The 21,308-nt window shown below is 40.2% G+C and overlaps 1 protein-coding gene across 8 annotated transcripts in view; it reads left to right on the plus strand.

Annotated features, from left to right (window-relative positions):
* Positions 1–21,308, plus strand: part of LOC111151308 (ras homolog family member T1) — a 63,110-nt gene that overhangs the window by 4,677 nt on the left and 37,125 nt on the right. For 3 of the 8 annotated variants that reach the window (XM_022509205.1, XM_022509204.1, XM_022509207.1), the window contains exons 2-6: positions 12,930–12,988; positions 14,879–14,960; positions 18,288–18,331; positions 18,621–18,674; positions 18,806–18,858. In XM_022509205.1, the coding sequence (XP_022364913.1) occupies positions 12,930–12,988; positions 14,879–14,960; positions 18,288–18,331; positions 18,621–18,674; positions 18,806–18,858 (292 nt within the window). Of the gene's footprint in view, positions 1–6,858; positions 6,914–12,911; positions 12,989–14,878; positions 14,961–18,287; positions 18,332–18,620; positions 18,675–18,805; positions 18,859–21,308 lie in introns of those variants that run through there. The other 5 variants (XM_022509206.1, XM_022509208.1, XM_022509210.1 and 2 more) reach the window with 3 other exon arrangements.

Here is a 21,308-nt window from a genome sequence, read left to right on the forward strand (position 1 = left end):
GGACTGCTGGGGATATGGGGAGTTGGTTGGTGCCTTTAACCTCTGCGTTGTTCAAAGACCACCTGTAGTTTTTTGTTTTTGGAGAGAGAGAGAGAGAGTGTGTGCAAGCGAATTGGGAGGGAGGGGTGCTGATGCAGAGAGAGAGAATCCCAACCAGGCTCCGTGCTCAGTGCAGAGTTGGTTTCGGGGCTTAATCTCATGACCCTGAGATCATGACTTGAGCCAAAATCAAGAGTGGGACGCTTAACCTGCTGAGCCATCCAGGTTCTCCACGTCATCCGTAGCTTTTGGAAGAATGAATGAGTTCAAGTTAGTTCCATTTATTTAGCCTTTCCTTGTTTTCCAAACCAGTCCTCTTAGTCATAAACATTTGACCATTCTCCTTTCTTAAATCCAGTCTGATGTGTGGTTATTGTTAGCATTTGAGGGCAGCGTTCGTCCAGTGTCTTGTTCCAGGTCCTTAGCTTGGTTTTGCCTGGGAGAGTCCTGTGTTCTGGCAGTAAAGTAGACCAGTGATTTCTAATGACGGTGTCATGTCTATTCCGTGTCTTGGCTGCCAGCAGTTAATATTCTTTTTTTTTTTTTTTTTAAGATTTTATTTACTTGACAGACAGAGATCACAAGTAGGCAGAGAGGCAGGCAGAGAGAGAGGAGGAAGCAGGCTCCCCGCTGAGCAGAGAGCCCGATGTGAGGCTCGATCCCAGGACCCTGGGATCATGACCTGAGCCGAAGGCAGAGGCTTTAACCCACTGAGCCACTCAGGCGCCCCAGCAGTTAATATTCTTGTCAAAAGACGTTAGCTACTACTTGAAATACCAGCAGTCATCTTAGTGGGTTGGGGAAAGATCCTTCAGGCATAAAGTAGGAATAAGAATCAAAGAAACTGGGGCGCCTGGGTGGCTCGGTGGGTTGAGGCCTCTGCCTTTGGCTCAGGTCATGGTCCCAGGGTCCTGGGATCGAGCCCCTTGTTGGGCTCTCTGCTCAGCGGGGAGCCTGCTTCCCTTCCTCCCTGCCTGCCTCTGCCTACTTGTGATCTCTGTCTGTCAAATAAATAAATAAGAATCTTTAAATAAAATAAAAAAAGAATCAAACTTCAGTAATAAGCTAGCATTTATGTTGTTAGGAAAAAAGCTTTTTGCACTCCCTTTATTTTTTTTTTTTAAAGATTTTATGTCTTTGACAGAGATCACGAGTAGACAGAGCGGGGGTGTGTGGGGGGAAGCAGGTACTCCGCTGAGCAGAGAGCCGGATTCGGGGCTCGATCCCAGGACCCTGGGATCATGACCTGAGCTGAAGGCAGAGGTTTTAACCCACTGAGCCACCCAGGCCCCCCTCTGCAGTCCCTTTAAAGCCATATTGCTTTCCATTCTGGTCTTTGTTAAATCCTCCAGTTTCAATTATACTGTGTTTAGTACCTGGGTGACAGTTTGTGACCAAGGATGTTCAAGCCTAGTCTGAAGAGTCTCTTTGTTCTTAGGAAGTTCGTTCTATGTCATTCTTGCATGCGTATCACACATCTGTCTTTTGGTTCCTCTGGCACTGGTTGAGCGCTAGGGTTGATCTAGTGCAAAGGACAGGGATGGATCGTGACGTTTGTTCTCCTGCAGCCCAAATAGTTTGCATGTGGTCAATGAAATTTTCCTTTGGAACAGTACTCAGCTATTGCCCCAAATGGTAAAGTTTCCCAGTTAAAATTGTAACTCCATAGTCACCCTCCTCATCCCTGTATATTCTAATTATGAAATTTAGGAAGAGCCAACAAGGCTACGTAAGGAGCAGCAGATAAGAATGAGGAGTAGGTCCCTTTACCACTTGAAACACGGGGTGTTTGTTAACAAGAGAAATAGCCAATATGGCTGGTAAGATGGTAATTAGAACCAAAAAATGTTATTTCCGCTTCATGAATATTAGGAATTTGCTGTCATTTAGAACTAGATGTTCAAAAGATGTGATGAAAAGACAAAGAAATTTTTAGCCTGGATGAATCTCGATAATTTGTTCTATAGTGATGAGTTGTGTTTCCCGTGGATGACCTACTTAGAAGCATGGAGTCTCAGGCAGCGCTGGGGCATGTTGTGTTGAACTGATCAGGAGGCCTTCCCTCTCTGGGGATAATTGTGACCGTGCCTTTTGTTTTTAGAGATTACTTCAGTGTTTCTCAGGCAAAAGAGAGGAAGTAGAGACTGTTAGGTGGCTGGCTAACAATAATTTTTTGTTCTCCATATTAATATTTTTGTTAAATATCTTTCAATTATATTTTTACATGTCTTTTATTAATAAATTATTTGTTATAAAATTATGTAAGTATATATGGTATTTGTATTAAATATAAAATTTAATGGGTACAGTAATGAGAGAAGTTCGTTCCTTTATGGAAATTATTTTTTCTTTTAAGATTTTATTTTTTATTTGACAGACAGAGATCACAAATAGGCAGAGAGGCAGGCAGAGAGAGAGGAAGGGAAGCAGGCTCCCCGCCAAGCAGAGAGCCCAACGCGGGGCTCGATCCCAGAACCCTGGGATCATGACCTGAGCCGAAGGCAGAGGCTTTAACCCACTGAGCCACCCAGGCACCCCTATGGAAATTATTTTTGAAGCTATTGAAGATATGTAGTCTTTATACTCAGATCTGCCATTGTCAAGGGGCCTTTTGGATTGTAGGCTTGTTCAAATAGTTTTTAAAATTTAATATTCTAAAATGTTTTCATTGTTTTTAAGGTACTCATTTGTTTCTCAGTTAAAATTAGTCTAAAATTAGTGGCCTATTGTAATTTTAAACCTGCTGCTTCCCTATTTCTTTTATGGTCTCATTCAGGGTTAGGTGGTTAGGCCTTAAAGGAACCAAAAAGCTCTAGTTTAGATTCACCGAAGCATTTCTTAACTGAATCACATCTGCCAATCTTTTATTAGTTAAAGTAGCTATCATCTTACTGCTCTTCCAAAAGGAAACTCAAAATGATACTAATGAAAATGTACTCATTTTCTCCCCAAGTTCACTGTAATCTCTCTCTCTTGCTCTAATTTTCAACTTTTTTTTAAAAGGGGAAATCCCCTTGGATTTTTATGTGGGAGAGATTCCTGTTCTTTGATTTTTAAAAGGCCTACAGTACAGTTACTTCAGAAAGTAGATGGAATTGTTATGTTGCAGGGAGTACTAAACCGCCTCAGATTTTTTTTAACAGGTGAGGCAGAATATGAATGAGTAAATAAATAAAAGTACCACACTCTAAGTGGTAGTATTCATAAAAAGAGCTCAAATTGGGGGCACCTGGGTGGTTCGGTGGGTTAAAGCTTCTGCCTTTGGCTTGGGTCAAGATCCCAGGGTCCTGGGATGGAGCCCCGCACGGGGGGGGGGGGGGGGGGGGTGCTCGGGGGGGGGCGGGCTTCCCCCTCTCTCTCTGCCTGCCTCTCTGCCTGCTTAGATCTGCGTAAAAAAAAAAAAATTTTAAAAAAAAAAAAAAAAAAAAGAGCTCAAATTGAATGATTCTTACGTTTGGCGTCACCGTCTGTATGTCTGTATGATCAAGCGTAAGTAAAGCTCTTTAATTGTTGTAGTTATGGTGCCCTTTTCTCCTGCCGGGGGTTTTCCTCCTCTGTCCCTGAGGCCTCCCCTGTTGGAATGGAGCTGGTGGCAGGTTTGTACTTGGGCCGGAGCCTGCTGCTGCACTGGTGGTCAGAGCTGCCTTGTTGAGAGTGGTGAAGAAATCGGAATGTCCTCAGAATGTTGGTCTTTCCCTTCTGAAACTATCCCTGGGAATGTAAGGGGTCCATGGGAAAAGCAGACAGGGACAATGGCCAGGAAAAAGGTTGTTCTCATGAGTTTTAAGCAGAGAGATGAGGAAGAATGGATGACGTGGAAGGGTTGTGGTGAGGGAGGAGACTTTAAAAGTAACGTGGAACGCCTGTTGAAGGCCTGCGTGGTTGAGAGGAGCAGTAAGTCTTTCGTTTTCTTGGAAATTAATAGGACTTTTAATGTTGGTGTTTGACTTCATTTTGATCATTTTGTTGAACATTTCCAGTTACGGATTAAAAGTTTGTTTTTTGTTTTTGTTTTATTTTTGTTAAACATTTCCAGTTGTGGATTAAAAGGTTTCTTCTGAAACTGGTGAGGGTTTTGGAGTGGTGGGATACAAGCAGAATTTTAAAATGGTAATTCTAGGGGCCCCTGGGTGGCTCAGTCATTAAGCATCTGCCTTCGGCTCAGGTCATGATCCCAGGGTCCTGAGATCGAACCCCACCTTGGGTTCCCTGCTCAGCGGGAAGCCTGCTTCTCCCTCCCCCTGGTCATGTTCTCTCTCTCTCTCCCCCCTCAAATAAATAAAATCTGATAAAAAAATAAAAAAGTAATTCTAAAAAGGGGATTGTGAGAGGAATCAAGGTCTGAAAGGTATTAACACAGACAGGTTTCTCAAGGACCAAGCAAGTATCAAGAAGCATCTGAGTTATTGAGCATCTGATTCATTTTTCCCATTCTTAACATAGTTGATCAACGATAAGAATGTAGAGATGTAAGAGCTCTGCAGAAATGGAACAGTTTCTGGGAACATCTGTGCTGGTGTTAGCTGTGGGTTTTTGGAGACACTAGGAAAAAAAAGACATCTCTACGCGGGTGAGAAAGACCCAGAAGTTCAAAGATTACAGGAATTGTACAAGCATTGGCTCTTCTGGAAGGTTTGTTGTTTTTAGTACTTGGGAGTTTTATTACTTATTAAAACAGCGTATAGTACAGGGCCTGGTGGACTTCACTGGACCCACAGCAGAGGCAACCTCCTGTCAGGTGACCCACAGTCAGCCCTGCTGTGTGTTGCCTTAAACTAGACATCACCACTCTTTGCAAGGAACTTTATTAGGGCTCTTTCCCAAATGCATCCTTCTTGCTCTGCAGCAGCTTCAGTTGCCAAGAGTAAAAAATAGGCGGGAGGTCCAAGTTCTAGGTTTTCTGAAGCGGCAATAAGGCAGTAGCTTGGTTCATGTTCAGGTAACTGTTTGGCCTCCACTGTGCGTAACCATGTGCATATCAGTAATTAGAATGGACTACTGTGGATTTGGAGATGAATGTTACCTTGAGCTAGCTGAAGGGTTGGGGTTTCTGGGACCCTAAATAAGGCCACGCTGAAAGGAGTTACTTAAGGAAAAAAGTTACGAAATGCTGATTGTTAGCAAGTTCTAGAAATTTCTGGACCCCATATTGCCTTGGAGAGTCCTACCTTGTTCTTATAGCTAGGTGAATGTTCCTGACAAATCACTTTCCCATACACGAAATAGATCACAGATGCAGTTTGGGGATCTGTCTGCCATTGTTGGGGTACTCTAAAGTACATCACTCTAAGGTACATGTAATGTGCACTTTTTCATCTGTTACAGGCCAGTCTTCTAAGGTGTGCTGCATGATAGTGTAGATTAATCACAGAGCATATAAGCATTGATAGCATCTAGTCTTTTTTTTTTTTTTTTTTTTTAACTGATGAGAAAATTGGGGCCCAGAGAGTCAGTGACAACTCAAGGTTATACTGCTAATTAGAAAGCTGATTCCCAAATCCAAATTATCTGGCCCATTCTAGTGCTCACTTAACTCCTTTAATTTAAACTGTGATCATGATCATCACGACAAATGCCATTTGTGTATTTAATGTTTGCCAGGTGTTGTGCTGAGCATTATGTATCTGTCATTGTAATTAACCCTCTTACCAACTCACCAGCAGCTGTTCAGCATTATATAGATGAGTAAACTCAGGTTTGAAGACTTGCCTGGGGAAACACAGCTAGTAAGCGCTGGGACTAAGATTTCTGTCTAGTCTTGGCTGATTCCAAAGCCTTTATTTTTTTTTCTTTTTTTTTTTGGTGAAATATTTATATCAAAGGTATAAAGTATAATATAACAAATACCCATCACTTAAAGAAGACATTACCAATCAGTTGAAGCCCCTTGTATTTCCTTCTCTTTCTCTCAAAAGGAAACAACCACTTTCCTAAATTTTTTTTTTTTTTTAGATTTTATTTATTTATTTGACAGAAAGAGACAGCGAGAAAGGAAACACAAGCAGGGGGAGAAGGTGAGGGAGAGACAGAAGCAGGCTTCCCGCTGATCAGGGAGACTGCCCTGGGTCTGGATCCCAGGATCCTGGGATCATGACCTGTTCCAAAGGCAGACACTTAATGATTGAGCCACCCAGGTGCCCCAGTTTCCTAAATTTCAAATCTGTGCTCTTAACCACTAAGCTGTAAGTTGCATTTACTAAGAGCATTTCCTAGGAGCTAAGATTCAGTAATGAGCAAGAAAGACACATTCTCTGCCCTTGTGGAATTTCCTGTGGGTGATAATGAAATTCTTGTTCCTTCGTCTTTCCAGACACTCAGTAGCTGGTAGGAAAAGTAAAGTTTTCATCAAGGAGGTCTAGGAAGTCCTTCGGGAGATCACTGGTGATATGCTGGATGTTTGCCTAGATGTTATACATGCACAGTACTGTCTTTAGAACCTACGTGTCTTAGCTCATTACTCAGTTTTTCCTCCTTGAGACCAAACCATACGCTGCTTTTATGGGCTTTTTTATTTTCTGCTATGTTTAGAGCAGAAAATATCCCTTTCTCTTCCCACCTTTCCCTGCCCCCTTTCCCTTTTTTCAAGCACGATTGAGCATAGCACTTGATCCCTAACTCTTTCATAGCAGTTTTATCTATCTTGTTTAATACATTTTCCATATTATCCTACAGAGTATGTAAGTTTAAACTTTGTACTTGGAAGACAGTCACGTAAATACTGAGCAAATGAATTGGTAGGAGTCTGCACAGGGAAGATGGGTCATGTAGAACCATAAGTTAATACTGTCTGTATGATCTTCCAGTGGTTTTTTCCCCTAGTTTGTCCAGACATGAGCAAATATGCCAGAATGGAACTTGTACTCTTGGATAGAGGGTCTATTGCAGTGTTTCTCAGTTTTTGAGCCATCTCTACTTCTCATAAATACAAAACTGTCATGTCCTCTTCATTCTGACAATTTTCTGAGTGTTCTACAATTCAGTTCAATTTTGACACTACCCTGGGTTAGCATCAGATCCTACAAGTTAAAGTCCAAGGTCCCCAACAAGATTACCCTTACTTTATTATTTTTTTTGAAGATTGTATTTACTTATTTGACAGAGCACAAGCAGAGGGAGCGGCAGGCAAAGGGAGAGGGAGAAGCAGGCTCCCTGCAGAGCAGGGAGCCGGATGTGGGGCTTGATCCCAGGACCCTGAGATCATGACCAGATCAGATGCTTAACTGACTGAGCCACCCAGGTGTCCTTACCCTTACTTTAGACCCCAGCTACAACTGGGGTCCCTAGATTACCCACACTTCTTGGCTGACTACAAGTTTGGAGCTTCCTACAACCCCCTTAGGTTTGATAATTCACTAGGACAACTCACAGAACTCAGGAAAGTGCTATACTTACATTTACACAAATGAACAGCCAGATTAAGAGGTATGTAGGGCAAGGTTTTGTAGGATCCTGAGCATGGGAGCATCTGTCCTCATGGAGTCGGAGTGTGCCACCTTCCTGGTTCATCATTATGTTCACCAACTAGGAAGCTCCCCTGAGCTTTGATGTCCAGAGTTTTTTTTTATGGGGATTCATTATGTAGACATGATTGATTAAATCATTGACTATGTGATTGAACTCAATCTGTGGGCTCACTCTGGCCTTCACCCTACCAGCTGCTGGGTTTTGGGGTGGGGCTGAAAGTTCCAACCCACTAATCGCATGGTTGGTTTTTGTGACAACCAGTCCCCATCCTAAAGCTCTCTAGGCCCTCCTGTCTAATCAGGATAAACTCAAGTTTGTTGAAAGAGACTGTAACAAAAGATACTCTTATCACCTAGGAACTTCCAAGGGATTTTGAAGCTCTGTGCCGGGAACTGGGTGGGGACAAAGACCGGATGGATTCTTTATTACATCATGCCCTCCTTTAATATTATTGGCAATTTCAACGTTAATTGCACAGAGTAATTTTAGAATTACTTAGAATGTAGTAATTTTAGAATGTATTTTTCCCCTCAGAAGTTACTCTACTGTTCATAGCTCTTCAGCTGCTGTTAAGAAAAACTTTGAATGGGATAGTTCCAGAAGCTCCACGAGGTAGACTTAATTTCCTAAATGGCAGGGCTGAAACGATAGCAATGCTGTTGTGCTTGGGCAGGGAGAAAGTAAGTCAGATAATTCAGTCTGGCTGCTGTGCTAGAGGTCTTTCTCCCACTCATATAAAATTAGAAAATTCAGTTCATTATCAAATATTTGATTATTACATTACTGCAGATGCAGACATGTTAAGTATGTACCTTGTATTCATAACAGTTTAGTGTTCAGTTATGTGGCACAGAAGTAGTCCAAAGAAGGAAAGGGAGGGCTGCAGTCGCCCTGGGATGTCTTTAGGGAAGAGGTAGAATTTGTGCTGCCCTTGAGAGATGGTTAACATTTGGAAAAGCAGAGGAGGGAGAGGGAACGATGTGTTAGATGAAGAAAACCATGTGAGGAGGCAAGATCCATAATAACCTGTTTGTGCTTACACAGAGCAGAATGGCCTTATTTGAGCAAACCATGCATGTGGAAATAGTGGGAAATGAGATTAGATAGATGAGGTGGCATTAAATTATGCATGATTTTTAAAGGCCAGTAGAATGTTTCACCTTGATGTGGTAGGTAATTGAGAGTCAAGGCTTTTGATCAGATGAGTTAGAAAATGAAAAGATGTCTAAGAGAGAGGGGTTGCCATTTGTATTCTAATGGATTTTAATAAGAGGAGAGGTTGGAGGAAGGGATAGAAAATATCCTAATTATAGAAAGGTGGGAACGGAGAGGAAGGAATTAATATTAAAAATTTCAGAGGAAAATTTGATAGAATTCGAATGCTCAGTACAGAGGAAGGGTAAATCAAGCATGGCCAGTTTTTGAGTTTTTGCTTTTTGTCCTGATATGTAGAAAGAATGTTCTTTTTTTGGTGAAAATCTCATAAATCTGTTAGTATATAATCTCCATGAATGTAAAAATAAGGAAGAACTAGTGCCTTGATCAGGTGTATCCCCAGCACCAGGAATAGTGCCTGGTCTATAGAAGTCCTCAAGAAATATTTCTTGAAGGGGTGAAAGAATGCATTTAACATTCTTTAGGTAAATTTTAGTTGCCCTTTGTAAAAAAAATTTTTTAAGTAGGCTCCACGCCCACTGTAGAGCCCGGTGTGGGGCTTGAACTCGCAACCCTGAGATCAAGACCTGAGCTCAGATCAAGAGTTGGATGCTTAACTGACTGAGCCACCCAGACACCCTGCCATCTAGAAATGTAGAACATGCCAGTTTTTACTACTAAATAGTGACTTTTAAAATAGTACTTGTTAACATTTTCTAGTAGCAAAAATTGTTTATATTTGTTATAGAAAATTGGGAAAAGATGCAGAAGTACAAAAGCACAAAGAAAGTTGCAATTATGTTTACTTCAGAGATGACTGCTGTTGGTGTATAGATCCTTCAGGGTTGTTTTTTTTTTCCAGTGTGAATACATATTTATAAAATGAGGTCATATAGTAATCCTGATTTATACCTGCATAAATGTCATTTTTTCGGAGTAAAATGGAACAATTTGAGCCTCCAAATAATGACAGTAGTGGATCTTAACGCATAGAGTAGTGTAGGAATCCATGAGACCGTGCTGATATGAATCAGAAGGGAGTTTTTGCTTAAAGCAGAATGCAAAGTAATGTAGAAGGACTGATAGAAACACCACCACGTAACCACCACTAAAGCAACACAAGACAAAACAAGCAACACAAGACATGAATGGCTGCTAAAACCAGTAGGTGAAAGTTTGATGAGAAACAGTATTCACATAGTCTCAACTTAGAGTTGACTATAGCGGCTTGTAGTCTCACAGGATACTTATCAATTACAAAGGGAATGATAATAACCTGCAGACACCACCTCCTCCAAGTGATGACAATTAACATCACCATGAGTGGGACAAATTGACATAGTCTCCCTTCTGCTGTGATGTACTTTGAGGGATACAGTATCATTTCTGGACCGTTCCTTTGCAGAATGCAAAACCTGAAATTAATTATGAGATAACATCATATAGACCCAATTGAGAGAGAGTCTACAAATTAAATGACTTGTATTTTTTTTTTTTTTTAAATGCTGAGGCCATGAAAGATAAAAAGAGGAACTCTTCCAGACTAAAGACTAAGGAAGGGGCGCTTGGGTGGCTCAGTGGGTTAAAGCCTCTGCCTTCGGCTCAGGTCATGATCTCAGGGTCCTGGGATCGAGCCCCACATCGGGCTCTCTGCTCAGCGGGGAGCCTGCTTCCTCCTCTCTCTCTGCCTGTCTCTCTACCTACTTGTGATCTCTATCTGTCAAATGAATAAATAAAAAAATCTTAAAAAAAAAAAAAAGACTAAGGAAACATGATGACCAAATGCGACATTTGATCCTGGGGGAAGAAAAAGATTTTTCTCTTCTATAAGAGATGGTAATGGGACAAATGGTGAGATGTGAAATAAGGTCGACAGAGTAGATAATAGCACTGTTAGTGTTAATTTCCTGATCTTGACAGTACACTGTGGTTATGGAAGAGAATGATCTCATTTTTAGGAAATACATAGTTAAGGGGCTTAAGGGTAAAGGGGCATCTACAACTTACTCTTAAATGGTTTAAAAAGAGTAGGGGGAGGGAGAGGAAAGCAATGATAATGTTAACATTTGAGGGATTTGGTTAAAGAATAGATATGACTCCTTTGTACTATTTTTGCAGTGTTTCTGAAAGTCCATACTTTCTCAAAATAAGTTAAAGAAAAAAAAAGTGGAATCAGAGCTGCTGGATTAGTCACCAGTGAATCAGTGAATATTTTAATTAATTTATATAGTTTTTGTGTATGTAGTGCTTGCTGACTTTAGGGGCTATCATTCCTTCTCTGTATTATTGTCTTAATATTTTTTAATTTTTTAAAAGATTTTATTTATTTGGGAGAGAGAAAAAGAGCAAGCAAGTGTGCAAGAGGGAGCAGGAGGCATAGGGAGAGGGAGAAGCAGGCTCGCTGCTGAGCAGGGAACCTGATGCGGGACTTGATCCCAGGACCCTGGGATCATGACCAGAGCCAAAGGCTGACACCTAACAGACTGAGCCACCCAGGACCCCATGTCTTAATATTTTTTTAAAGTATGTTGCAGGAAAGAGAACACTGGCTTAGCCATCAGAAAGATGGGTTATTCTCTTAAGTCTGCAACTCATTTTTTTGTGAGCCCTTGAGAAATCGCTGTTTCTGGGTCCCAGGTTCTTCATCTGAACATTTTTGCAGGGGGCTGGATAAGCTGACATTGATAACTATATTCTAGTGGTTCTTTGAGATGGGCTCTGGATTCACTGACATGGTTGGAACTCAGAGAAGTGTTATCTTATAGTCAGCTACTTGAAAAAGGCCCAAGCCTTCAAACACGAGTAAACTGAAAAGATCCTCAGAAATCGGAGCTAGAAGATACCTGTCGCTCAGTCTACTCTGAGCCTCCCCTAACAACACTTGTTTGCAGCTCACCCTGTAGGTGGTTTTGACCCACACTCTTTTTTTTCCTTTTCAAGCCATTCATTATTTTTCCGGAGACTTGACTTGTGGTTTTCATCACTGTTTCTTTTAGTCATCATTTTAAAAAAGGAATGTGACTTTTCTTCACTTTAAAATTTTCCAGTTCTTTCATATTTAGGCTTTACCTTTGGAAACTAATTTGCCGTTATGGCAGAGATTAATAGGCAGGTGGATTGTTTTCCTCTAGAATCACAAAAGGATTTAGTTGATGCAGTTGAATGTATATGATCAGAAAGTGATGGGAATGGAAATGAAATTTCCAAATGAAAATGAAGATTTTTAAGTTTGTGCATTAAAAATCTTGCTAGAAGAAAAAAATCTTGCTAGGTTAGAAAATATAACAGGAAAGCTACTTTGTTCTCACTAAGTTTTTCTATATGATAACCTAAAAAAAGAAAGAATGTAAGGATGTCCAAAGCAGACACACTTATCTTCTCTTGGTGAGGATGTAAGTTAGCTTGTTCTTTTTTAGAGGTGATTTAACAGTAGTTATTAAAAATAAAGAAGATTATGCATGCTAACAAGTTCATTTCTGGGAATTTACCCTGTAGAAATATTCATTGCAGCATTGTTTATAAAGGCAAAAACGTGAACAGTGCTCATTGTTAGAAGACTGCATTAATAAATTAGGACATGTCTTATGATGGATTCTTATACAGCTGTCAAGAAATAATGTAAGAGATCTTTTATATTAATATAAAATGGATTTCCTGTTGCTATTTTTTAAAATTGTGATAAAATATTTAAGGAATATGGTTTGACATTTTAACCATTTTTGAGAGTATGGTTAAGGGGCGTTAAATACATTCACAGTGTTGTGTAATCATCAGCATTTTTTCTATCTAAAACTCTTTCATCATCCCCAATAAAACTCTGTGTTTATTACATAATAACTGTACCTTCACTCATCTCAGGAAATTTTTACATATGGACTTGGAATGCTACCCAAGTACATAATTAAACGGTAAGGGAAGATTGTAAAATAGTATGAATGCTGCAATTCTACTAGTAAACTGTGTGGTGAATTATTGTAATAACATAAGTAAGGAAAAAATCCGGGAGACTTCATATACTAAACTGGTAAAAAGGGATTTGGGGGAAGATTTTTGCTTTTATATATTTTGGTAATTTTTTAGTTTTAAACAATGGGTATGTGTAACTTTTCTAAGCAGAAAAAAAGATAAACTTTAAGCATTGTACTAAAACTGGGTGAGTTGGATGCCTCTGATTTTAGCTAATGAATAACAGACTCTGCTGTGTTGTTGAATTTGAGCTTATGGAGAACCTAGACATTTTATTGTTAAAATAATGATGTTTGTTTTCACAGCTAGAGTTGGGAAGACATCACTGATTATGTCTCTGGTCAGTGAAGAATTCCCAGAAGAGGTAAACATTTTTATGTCTTTTCTACATTTGAAATCTTTTTAATTTATCAAAATTGAGTTGAAGTGAAATAAGTTCTGCACTTTTTTGGCAGGTGTTTGCTTTCTGACAGCTGTGACTTTAAAAGGGCTCATATTAGTTTACACAGGGCATCCCTGAAATGTAGTGCAGGAGCAGGAATCAAACCAGATCCAGGTTCACTAAGTCCTTTCCTTTTCCTCTTTTGGATCTTGGCTAGGACGTTTGTCATCTCTGTGCCTTAGTTGTCCCATCTGTAAAATGGGAGCTCGAAGGGCTATTACAGATCATCTAAGCTGTTAATCCTTTCCAAAAAATAAAATGTTATTCATAGCCCCGAAATATAAAATAGGCAAGTATTCCTTTAGTTGAAATAAGGGTGAAACGTCTGGCTGGCTCCCCACCTGCCTTCCATCTGACACTCCCTGGTCTTTGAGGCATTAGAACCCCTAGGATTCCGACCACATGTCTGAGAACCTTTCATGTTATCCATTACATCATTTTACAAATGAAGAAACTAATTCATAACACCACTGAAAAGATTGTTGTGTGTCTCAAAGGAGGTAAGGTTAATGATAGTAGAGTAAGGTGATTTTATGATTACTGCAATATATTTGTGTTCCAAAATGAGGGACTGTTGGCTTAGGCCTTACGTAAAGTTAGAATTATGTTTTGGGGAATAGGATTGATGCAAATGGGATGAATACTACTTATTCTCTTCACATAGTTGGTATTATTAGTCCCACAGTTTGCATTTCCTTTTTCTTTCCTCTTGTTTAGTTAGGAATATCTGTATAATTTCATTGTTTAGACAGGAATTTGGTATATTATATGGTAGTGTTTTCAACAATTACAAGTGCCACCATGACCATTCATTGTTTCTTTTGCTTTTTCCCCCCCCTCTTAAATGAGATACTGAAATAAGTACTTAATTTGTGGAATGAAGTGTATCATCATCATATGATCACTTGGAGTATAATACCTAAATGTTTTCTATGATCATTTAACTGAGTTTAGAATTGTCATTTTAGCATAGTCCTCTTGGGTATGGATAAGAGGTTTTTAATTGATTTTAAAAAATCATACAGTCTTCCTTAAAAAATGGAGTCATTTAATAAGGCTTATGTAGCCAATCAGTTATCTTCTAGAAGAAATTAATTTTGATAATTTATTGTTTTATTTGAGAATTGCTTTGGATTAACATAGCTCCTCATTTGTAGAGTATCCTAAGCATCAAAAAAATGGAATGAAAATAGCATTTTTAAAAAATCAAATGTTTGAAACATTTAACTTAGGTTAAATGAAACATTTAACCTAATTGAAACAATTAACTTAGGTATTATTTTAGGCTGTATTAGAGCTGAAGTATATTTAATATGTCCTGTGCCCACACAAGTAGAAATGTGCATGCTTTTTTTTTTTTTTTTTTTAAGATTTTATTTATTTATTTGAGAGAGAGAGATCACAAGTAGGCAGAGAGACAGGCGGGGGAAGGGGGAGCAGGCTCCCGTTGAGCAGAGAGCCAGATGCAGGGCTTGATCCCAGGACCCCGAGATCATGACCTGAGCTGAAGACAGAGGCTCAACCCGCTGAGCCACCCAGGCACCCCTAAACATGCATTTTTTTTAAAAGAAGTGTTTATCGGGGCACCTGGACAACTGGGTTGTGCATCCAACTCTTGATCTCATGTCTTGATCTCAAGGTTGTAGGTTCAAGCACAAAAAATAAGCATTTAAAAGTATAATAAATCTTGGAAGGATAAGTATGGGTGGAAGGGGCTAATATATAGGTGAATTTACATGATCTGTTAACAAGTTTGATGGATAATAGCCGAAGGTTTTTTTTTTTCTTTTCTGTGTTTGTTTGCAAATGAAGGTTCCTCCCCGGGCAGAAGAAATTACCATTCCAGCTGATGTCACCCCTGAGAGAGTTCCAACACACATCGTAGATTACTCAGGTAATGAATATCCTCTTGTGGGTGAAGCTGCAGGGTTAATCGAACAGTCCTCAAAAAAGGGGTACATACTGAGCTTTAAAAAATGTGCCAGGATAGGCGTTCCTTTTTCTCTAGCAATAAATAATCATTTCCTAATCTTGTCTCATTTATATCTCCTTGCCAACCCCCACCCCACACCCCACATAAAGCCTCCGTCTTGTAGTTCTCTGTCCTAGATCTACTAAGCTGGGTTCCATAATAATGAAAAAGAAAGAGTGATGGTAAATGACGAGTAGTAGATAAATCATTACCCTCCTTGACTTGGCATGTTTGCAGAGGTAAGTTCTGGATTAATTTTGTTATCAGGCATTCAGGAATGCTCTTATGATGTAGAAAGAGTTCTGAGTTTGAGAATTTGTTGAGTTCTAAATTTGTTCTTTAATTTATCAGAATTGTCCCCTCCCCAAAATAACAGTTAAAACAGTCGTCAGCTTGCTTACATTATATGATAATAGAAGCACATTTGTATTGCTTTTAATAATTTAAAATTTTTCTACCCACTAGTACTTACTTTTTTTTCTTTCAAAGATTTTATTTATTTATTTGACAGAAGGGGGTGGGGAGAGTGGCAGGCAGAGGGAGAAGCAGGCTCACTGCTGAGCAGAGAGCCTGACGTGGGGCTCCATCTCAGGACTCTGTGATCATGACCTGAGCCGAAGGCACATGCTTAACGACTGAGCCACCCGAGTGCCCCTAGGACTTACTTTTTAATCACAAAATTATTTTGCTCTGTTCTGGGACTTCTTTAAAAAAAAAAAAAAAAAAAAAAAAAAAAAAAGGAGGGGTGCCTGTCTGGCTCAGTTGGTAGAGAGTGTGACTCTTGATCTTGGGTTTGTGAGTTCAATCCCCACATTGGGAGTTAGTTGTAACAGATGGACCACTCTGATGGGTTATGTTCATAAAGTGGGAAGCTTTGTGGGGGCAGGAGGTATAATGGGGAATCTCTGTACCTTCCACTCAGTTTTGCTGTCATTTAAAACTGCTCTAAAAAATAAAATCTGTTTGTAAGAATGGCATAATTACATTGGTAATACTTTGTTTTCCTAAGCTGGTATTCCACATACTTTAAAAGTGCAATGCGGGGCACCTGGGTGGCTCAGTGGGTTGAGGCCTCTGCCTTCGGCTCAGGTCGTGGTCCCAGGGTCCTGGGATTGAGCCCTGTGTCAGGCTCTCTGCTCAGCGGGGAGCCTGCTTCCTCCTCTCTGCCTGCCTCTGCCTGCTTGTGATCCCTGTCTGTCAAATAAAAAAAAAAATTAAAAAAAAAAAAAAAAAAAGTGAAATGCCAGGATTTGCAGTCCTGCAAATTACGATTATCGAACTCTTAAAATACGATTATCAAACTCTTAAAATTTGGCTAGTCTAAGCTGAAAAGTGCTGTAAGTATAAAATACAGGTGGAATTAGAGAGTTGGTATGAGGGGTGAGTGGGTGGCTGAGTGGGTTAAGCCTCTGCCTTCGGCTCAGGTCATGATCCCAGGATCCTGGGATTGAGCCCTGCATTGGGCTCTCTGCTTGGCGGGGAGCCTGCTTCCTCCTCTCTCTCTGCCTGCCTCTGCCTACTTGTGATCTCTGTCTGTCAAATAAATAAATAAAATCTTAAAAAAAAAAAAAAAAGACTTGGTGTGAGAAAAAGAATGTAAATTTTATCACAATTTTTTTGTTGAGTTCGTGATCAACTTTTAATATTTTTGATACCTTGGATTAAATGAAAATGTACTTTTACCTGTTCCTTTTTACTTTTTGAACAGGAAAGGGGCATAGGGAGAGGGGGAGAGAGAACCTTAAGCAGGCTCCACGCCCAGTGCAGAACCTGTCATGGGGCTGGATCCTATGACCCTGAGACCGTGACCTGAGCCAAAATCAAGAGTCAAACACTTGAGCCACCCATGCACCCCATCCTTTTGATTTTTTTAATATGACTATGGCAGCATTAAAAATGACATACAATGGCTTGCTTGTCCAGCTGCTAGACAGCACTATACCAGAAGCTGAGGGGGTTGGACGCTTTCTGTGGCAGTCAGCCTTATAACCTGCTTCATTTACAAAATTATTCTCTTACTGCATTGGAGTTGAAGCCATTACCCATTGATTACTCAGCACACGAAAAGATACTTAAAATGTGGCCAGTTATTTAGCATAAATTAAAATATCATTATGCTCATGTATGGTATTAGATTGTATGTCAGAAATAACAGGCATTTTGGGGGGGGGAGAATATTTAACGTAAGGTAATCTAAATTAATGTCCGTTACTGGTTTCTCTTCATTTGAATGCTTTTTAAAAAATTGATTTATTTGTTGGGCGCCTGGGTGGCTCAGTGGGTTAAGCCACTGCCTTCGGCTCAGGTCATGATCTCAGGGTCCTGGGATCGAGTCCCGCGTCGGACTCTCTGCTCAGCGGGGAGCCTGCTTCCCTCTCTCTCTCTCTCTCTGCCTGCCTCTCTGTCTACTTGTGATCTCTCTCTGTCAAATAAATAAATAAATAATCTTTAAAAAAAATTTATTTATTTGTTTATTTATTTGAGCGAGAGAGAGCAAAAGCCAGAGGGGCAGGGAATCTCAAGCAGACTCCCTGCTAAGTGCAGAGCCCAGTGCAGGGCTTGATTTCCTGACCCTGAGATCATGACCTGAGCTGAAACCAAGAGTCGGACGCTTCACTGACTGAGCCACCCAGGCGCCCCATTCATTTGTATGTGTTTTCATCGTAGCTCTCATCATGCATATCCCCTGCGCTCTGGGGTTATATGCACATCCACCATTTGAGCCCATTCCAGCCAGAGATACGTGCTAGAAAGGGAACTCTTGACTCATCACTATCATGCTTGGGTTTTGCTTCTGGGGCCTGCTTTCTTAAGATACAAGCTCTTAAGCTTGTATTGCCCAGATTCTCACCTGGCCTTCTGACCCTGTGTGTGTGGACTCTTTGTCTGGGCTTCTGACCGCAGCACCTAGTCTTCTAGCTTGGGTTTCTGATCTCTTTGGCCTGACCCGTCTCAGCTCTGGATCAGATGCTGGCCTAGATTTATCACACAATGCCTTCTGCTCTTCGTGCCTGAGTTATCCCCTGGTAGACTTGTCTTTCAGTGCCAGCCAGCTTCCTTATCATAGTCCAGCTCTTTCCTTTCCCTGACTTGCCCTTGTCTTTGGCACCTCATCTGGCTCTACACTACTACATAAATGTCATGAGGGATGAAGGATGTTGGATGCGTGCCATATAGAATGTTAGCTTGGCCATTAGTTTTTATGAAAATGTTTAAAATAATGAACTTATTTTACTTTGTCATTTGTAGAAGCAGAACAGAGTGATGAACAGCTTCATCAAGAGATATCACAGGTGAGTTTAAAAAAAATAGCTGTAGGAGGTTTTTTTGTGATAATTTTGTGAGTGTCTTGTTTATTCTCTCACTTAGGTCTTTTCAATTCTTTGTTATTAACTGCTGACTTTGATTGTGTATTTTTGCAGTAAGTTCTTAGGAACTCTTTCCTGAGGCATGCTAAGTGTGGGGGGTTTTTTTAGGTTTCAAATTTTAGTCTTCCTTTGGCCCAAATACGTTAATTTAGTTGCTACCAGTTACATTTGTGTTGTTTAAAAATACCATTAATTTCTTAATTTTTTCTTGTAGGCTAATGTCATCTGCATAGTTTATGCTGTTAACAACAAGCATTCTATCGATAAGGTATGAGCGTGTGACTTTCTTCAGTATATCTAGTTAAATTTCTATGGGTGCACTTTTAAAACTGATCTTCCATTTAGAGTTTTCAGAGAAGATCCTCACTGTGGCTTAGCTTTTGTTGATTTTCTTCTTAGGTAACAAGTCGATGGATTCCTCTCATAAATGAAAGAACGGACAAAGACAGCAGGTATATTTTTTTTCCTCTGAAACTTTGTATATTGAAAAATTTCAAACTTAGAGAAAAGTTGCAAGAAATAGTACAGTGAACACCTGTAAACCCTTCACTTACATCCACTAGTTAACATTTGCCACGTTTGCTTTACCTATAGGTCTTTCTCTGTTTCTGCACAGATGCTGGTTTTGGGAGGAATTATTTGAGGCAGCACATATATTTGTGAGCAAAGCAGAAAACCAAGTTCTGGTACTAGAATGATTTATAACTTCTGACCTTAAATATTTTGATCATTGATCTTCCATTATTTCTTTTTCTTAAAAGTGCTTAAGAAGTCTCCACTTTAGAATTCCTCTTTATCTGTATTGTAATTGCCTTCTCTGTGGAGGTGCCCCTTGGATGAGGAACGGTTTCCCCTTGTCACTGATTACTTACAGGGTGGTGTGTATAAGGGCACGGGACTGGGAGGAGAGCGAGTGCCCTCTGGGATCTGGCTTAATCCACTTGACTTCATTGAGCCTTCCTTCCTCCTCTGTAGTGGAGACGAGGCTAATGCCAATCTTGGCTGAATTTGGTAATTTTGAGAATCCAGTGAAATAATGCACTTGTACTGCTTTATAAGTTCTCTAAAGATTGCTAGAGATCTTTATTAGGAATGTATAGAGGGAAATTTCTTGGGAATTCTTTGGAAGATAATGTGTGATGGGAAGAAGTAAGAGTACACACCTTCTGTATTTTTCATATGAACAGAATGATAGTTCTGGGTATAAGTATTTTCATTTTTAAGTCAAATGGAAACCAAAAATTTTTCTTGGAGTATTACTTAATGGAACGTATTATTTATGAGGCATTCTTAAACTTTAGGGAAATCAGACTAATATCTGTGTATTGTACACATCTGATCCTTTCTTTAATTTTTTAGATTTCTCTGTTGGCTGGACATTTTTGTGCCTTGAGACTGTAAAGATCTGGTTCTAACCAGATGAACTTTGTCGTTGACCCTGGCTCATGTATTTACAGAGGGAGACTTTGTGACTGTGTCTTGAGCTCTGATGGCTCCTCTTGGTCATAGTTTTAAACTTTGAAATGACTTCCTGACAAGGTGAAAAGGCGACAGTAACCCTGCAGAGCTATGCTAGCCACTGTAGTAGACTCTAGTTAGTTGTGGCGATTTGACTGCAACTTAAGTAAAATTAAATAAAGCTAAAAATTCAGTTCCTTGGATACACATAGCCACATTTCAGGTACTTAGTAGCCACTTGTGGCTGGTGGGTACAGTAGTGGACAGTCTGGATAAACATCATTTCCATCAACACGGAAGGGCCTATCAGCTAGGGCTGCCTTCGAGGGGCCCACATCTACATGGTCCTGACCCTTGGTCTTCTTGCCGCATGCTTGAGCTGTTTCCACGGGAGACTCTTCAGAGAAGGCAGTTTTTCTGGACTCTTTATCAAGCACCAGGTTGGACCCCTGATTTTAAAAAAATTAGTTTCACTATGACAGCTTCCTAAAATTCTGTGGCTATTTTGTGGCCCTTTTGGTATCCTCTGAAAGTAGCTTTTAACATTTGAAGATCAAATTGAGTTTTCTCAGATGTGGCTCTTCTTGTTTTTTTTTTCCCCCTCTCCAAATCATATGAGCATACTTCTTTTCTTTTCTTTTTTTTTTTAAAGAGTTTATTTATTTATTTGACAGAGAGATCACGAGTAGGCAGAGAGGCAGGCAGAGAGTGAGAGAGAAGCAGGCTCCCCGCTGAGCAGAGAGTCCCATGTGGGGCTTGATCCCAGGGCCCTGAGACCATGACCTGAGCTGAAGGCAGAGGCTTTAACCCACTGAGCCACCCAGGTGCCCCGAGCATACTTATTTTCTTGTGCTTGACTTGTCCCAAGGGGGTCTGTTTCTTTATTATATGGACCTTACACTTTCACAGTAACTTCTTCCCGAGCCTCATATCTTTTTATTTATTTATTTATTTATTTATTTATTTATTTGACAGAGAGATCACAAGTAGACAGAGAGGCAGGCAGAGAGAAGGGAGAAGCAGGCCCCCTGCCGAGCAGAGAGCCCGACGTGGGGCTCGATCCCAGGACCCTGAGATCATGACCTGAGCTGAAGGCAGAGGCTTAACCCACTGAGCCACCCAGGCGCCCCCTGAGCCACATATCTTAAGTTTATGTTTGTTGCACATGTATTTTCGGTAGGACTTTCATGCACTGTTGTCACAGTCGTCCTTTTTTTTTTTAATTGGAATAAGTATGTTTAATAAATACAGGTAAGTAATTTCTGAAACTATAAAACAGAAAACAGCACAATTACATACAGTAAGAAGATGCACAAGCCTGACATAACTAAAATGCTTCCATAGTTTGTTAATCTCCCGAATTTGTGACAGGTTGTCAAATCTCAATATTTTTCCTCTTTTGGAAGATTGGGGGGGAGATAGGCCACCCTTTTCCCCACCTTCT

The sequence above is a fragment of the Enhydra lutris genome, unplaced genomic scaffold (genome assembly GCF_002288905.1).
Source record: "Enhydra lutris kenyoni isolate GAN:26980312 unplaced genomic scaffold, ASM228890v2 scaffoldscaffold26, whole genome shotgun sequence".
In the NCBI taxonomy this organism is placed as follows: domain Eukaryota; kingdom Metazoa; phylum Chordata; class Mammalia; order Carnivora; family Mustelidae; genus Enhydra; species Enhydra lutris.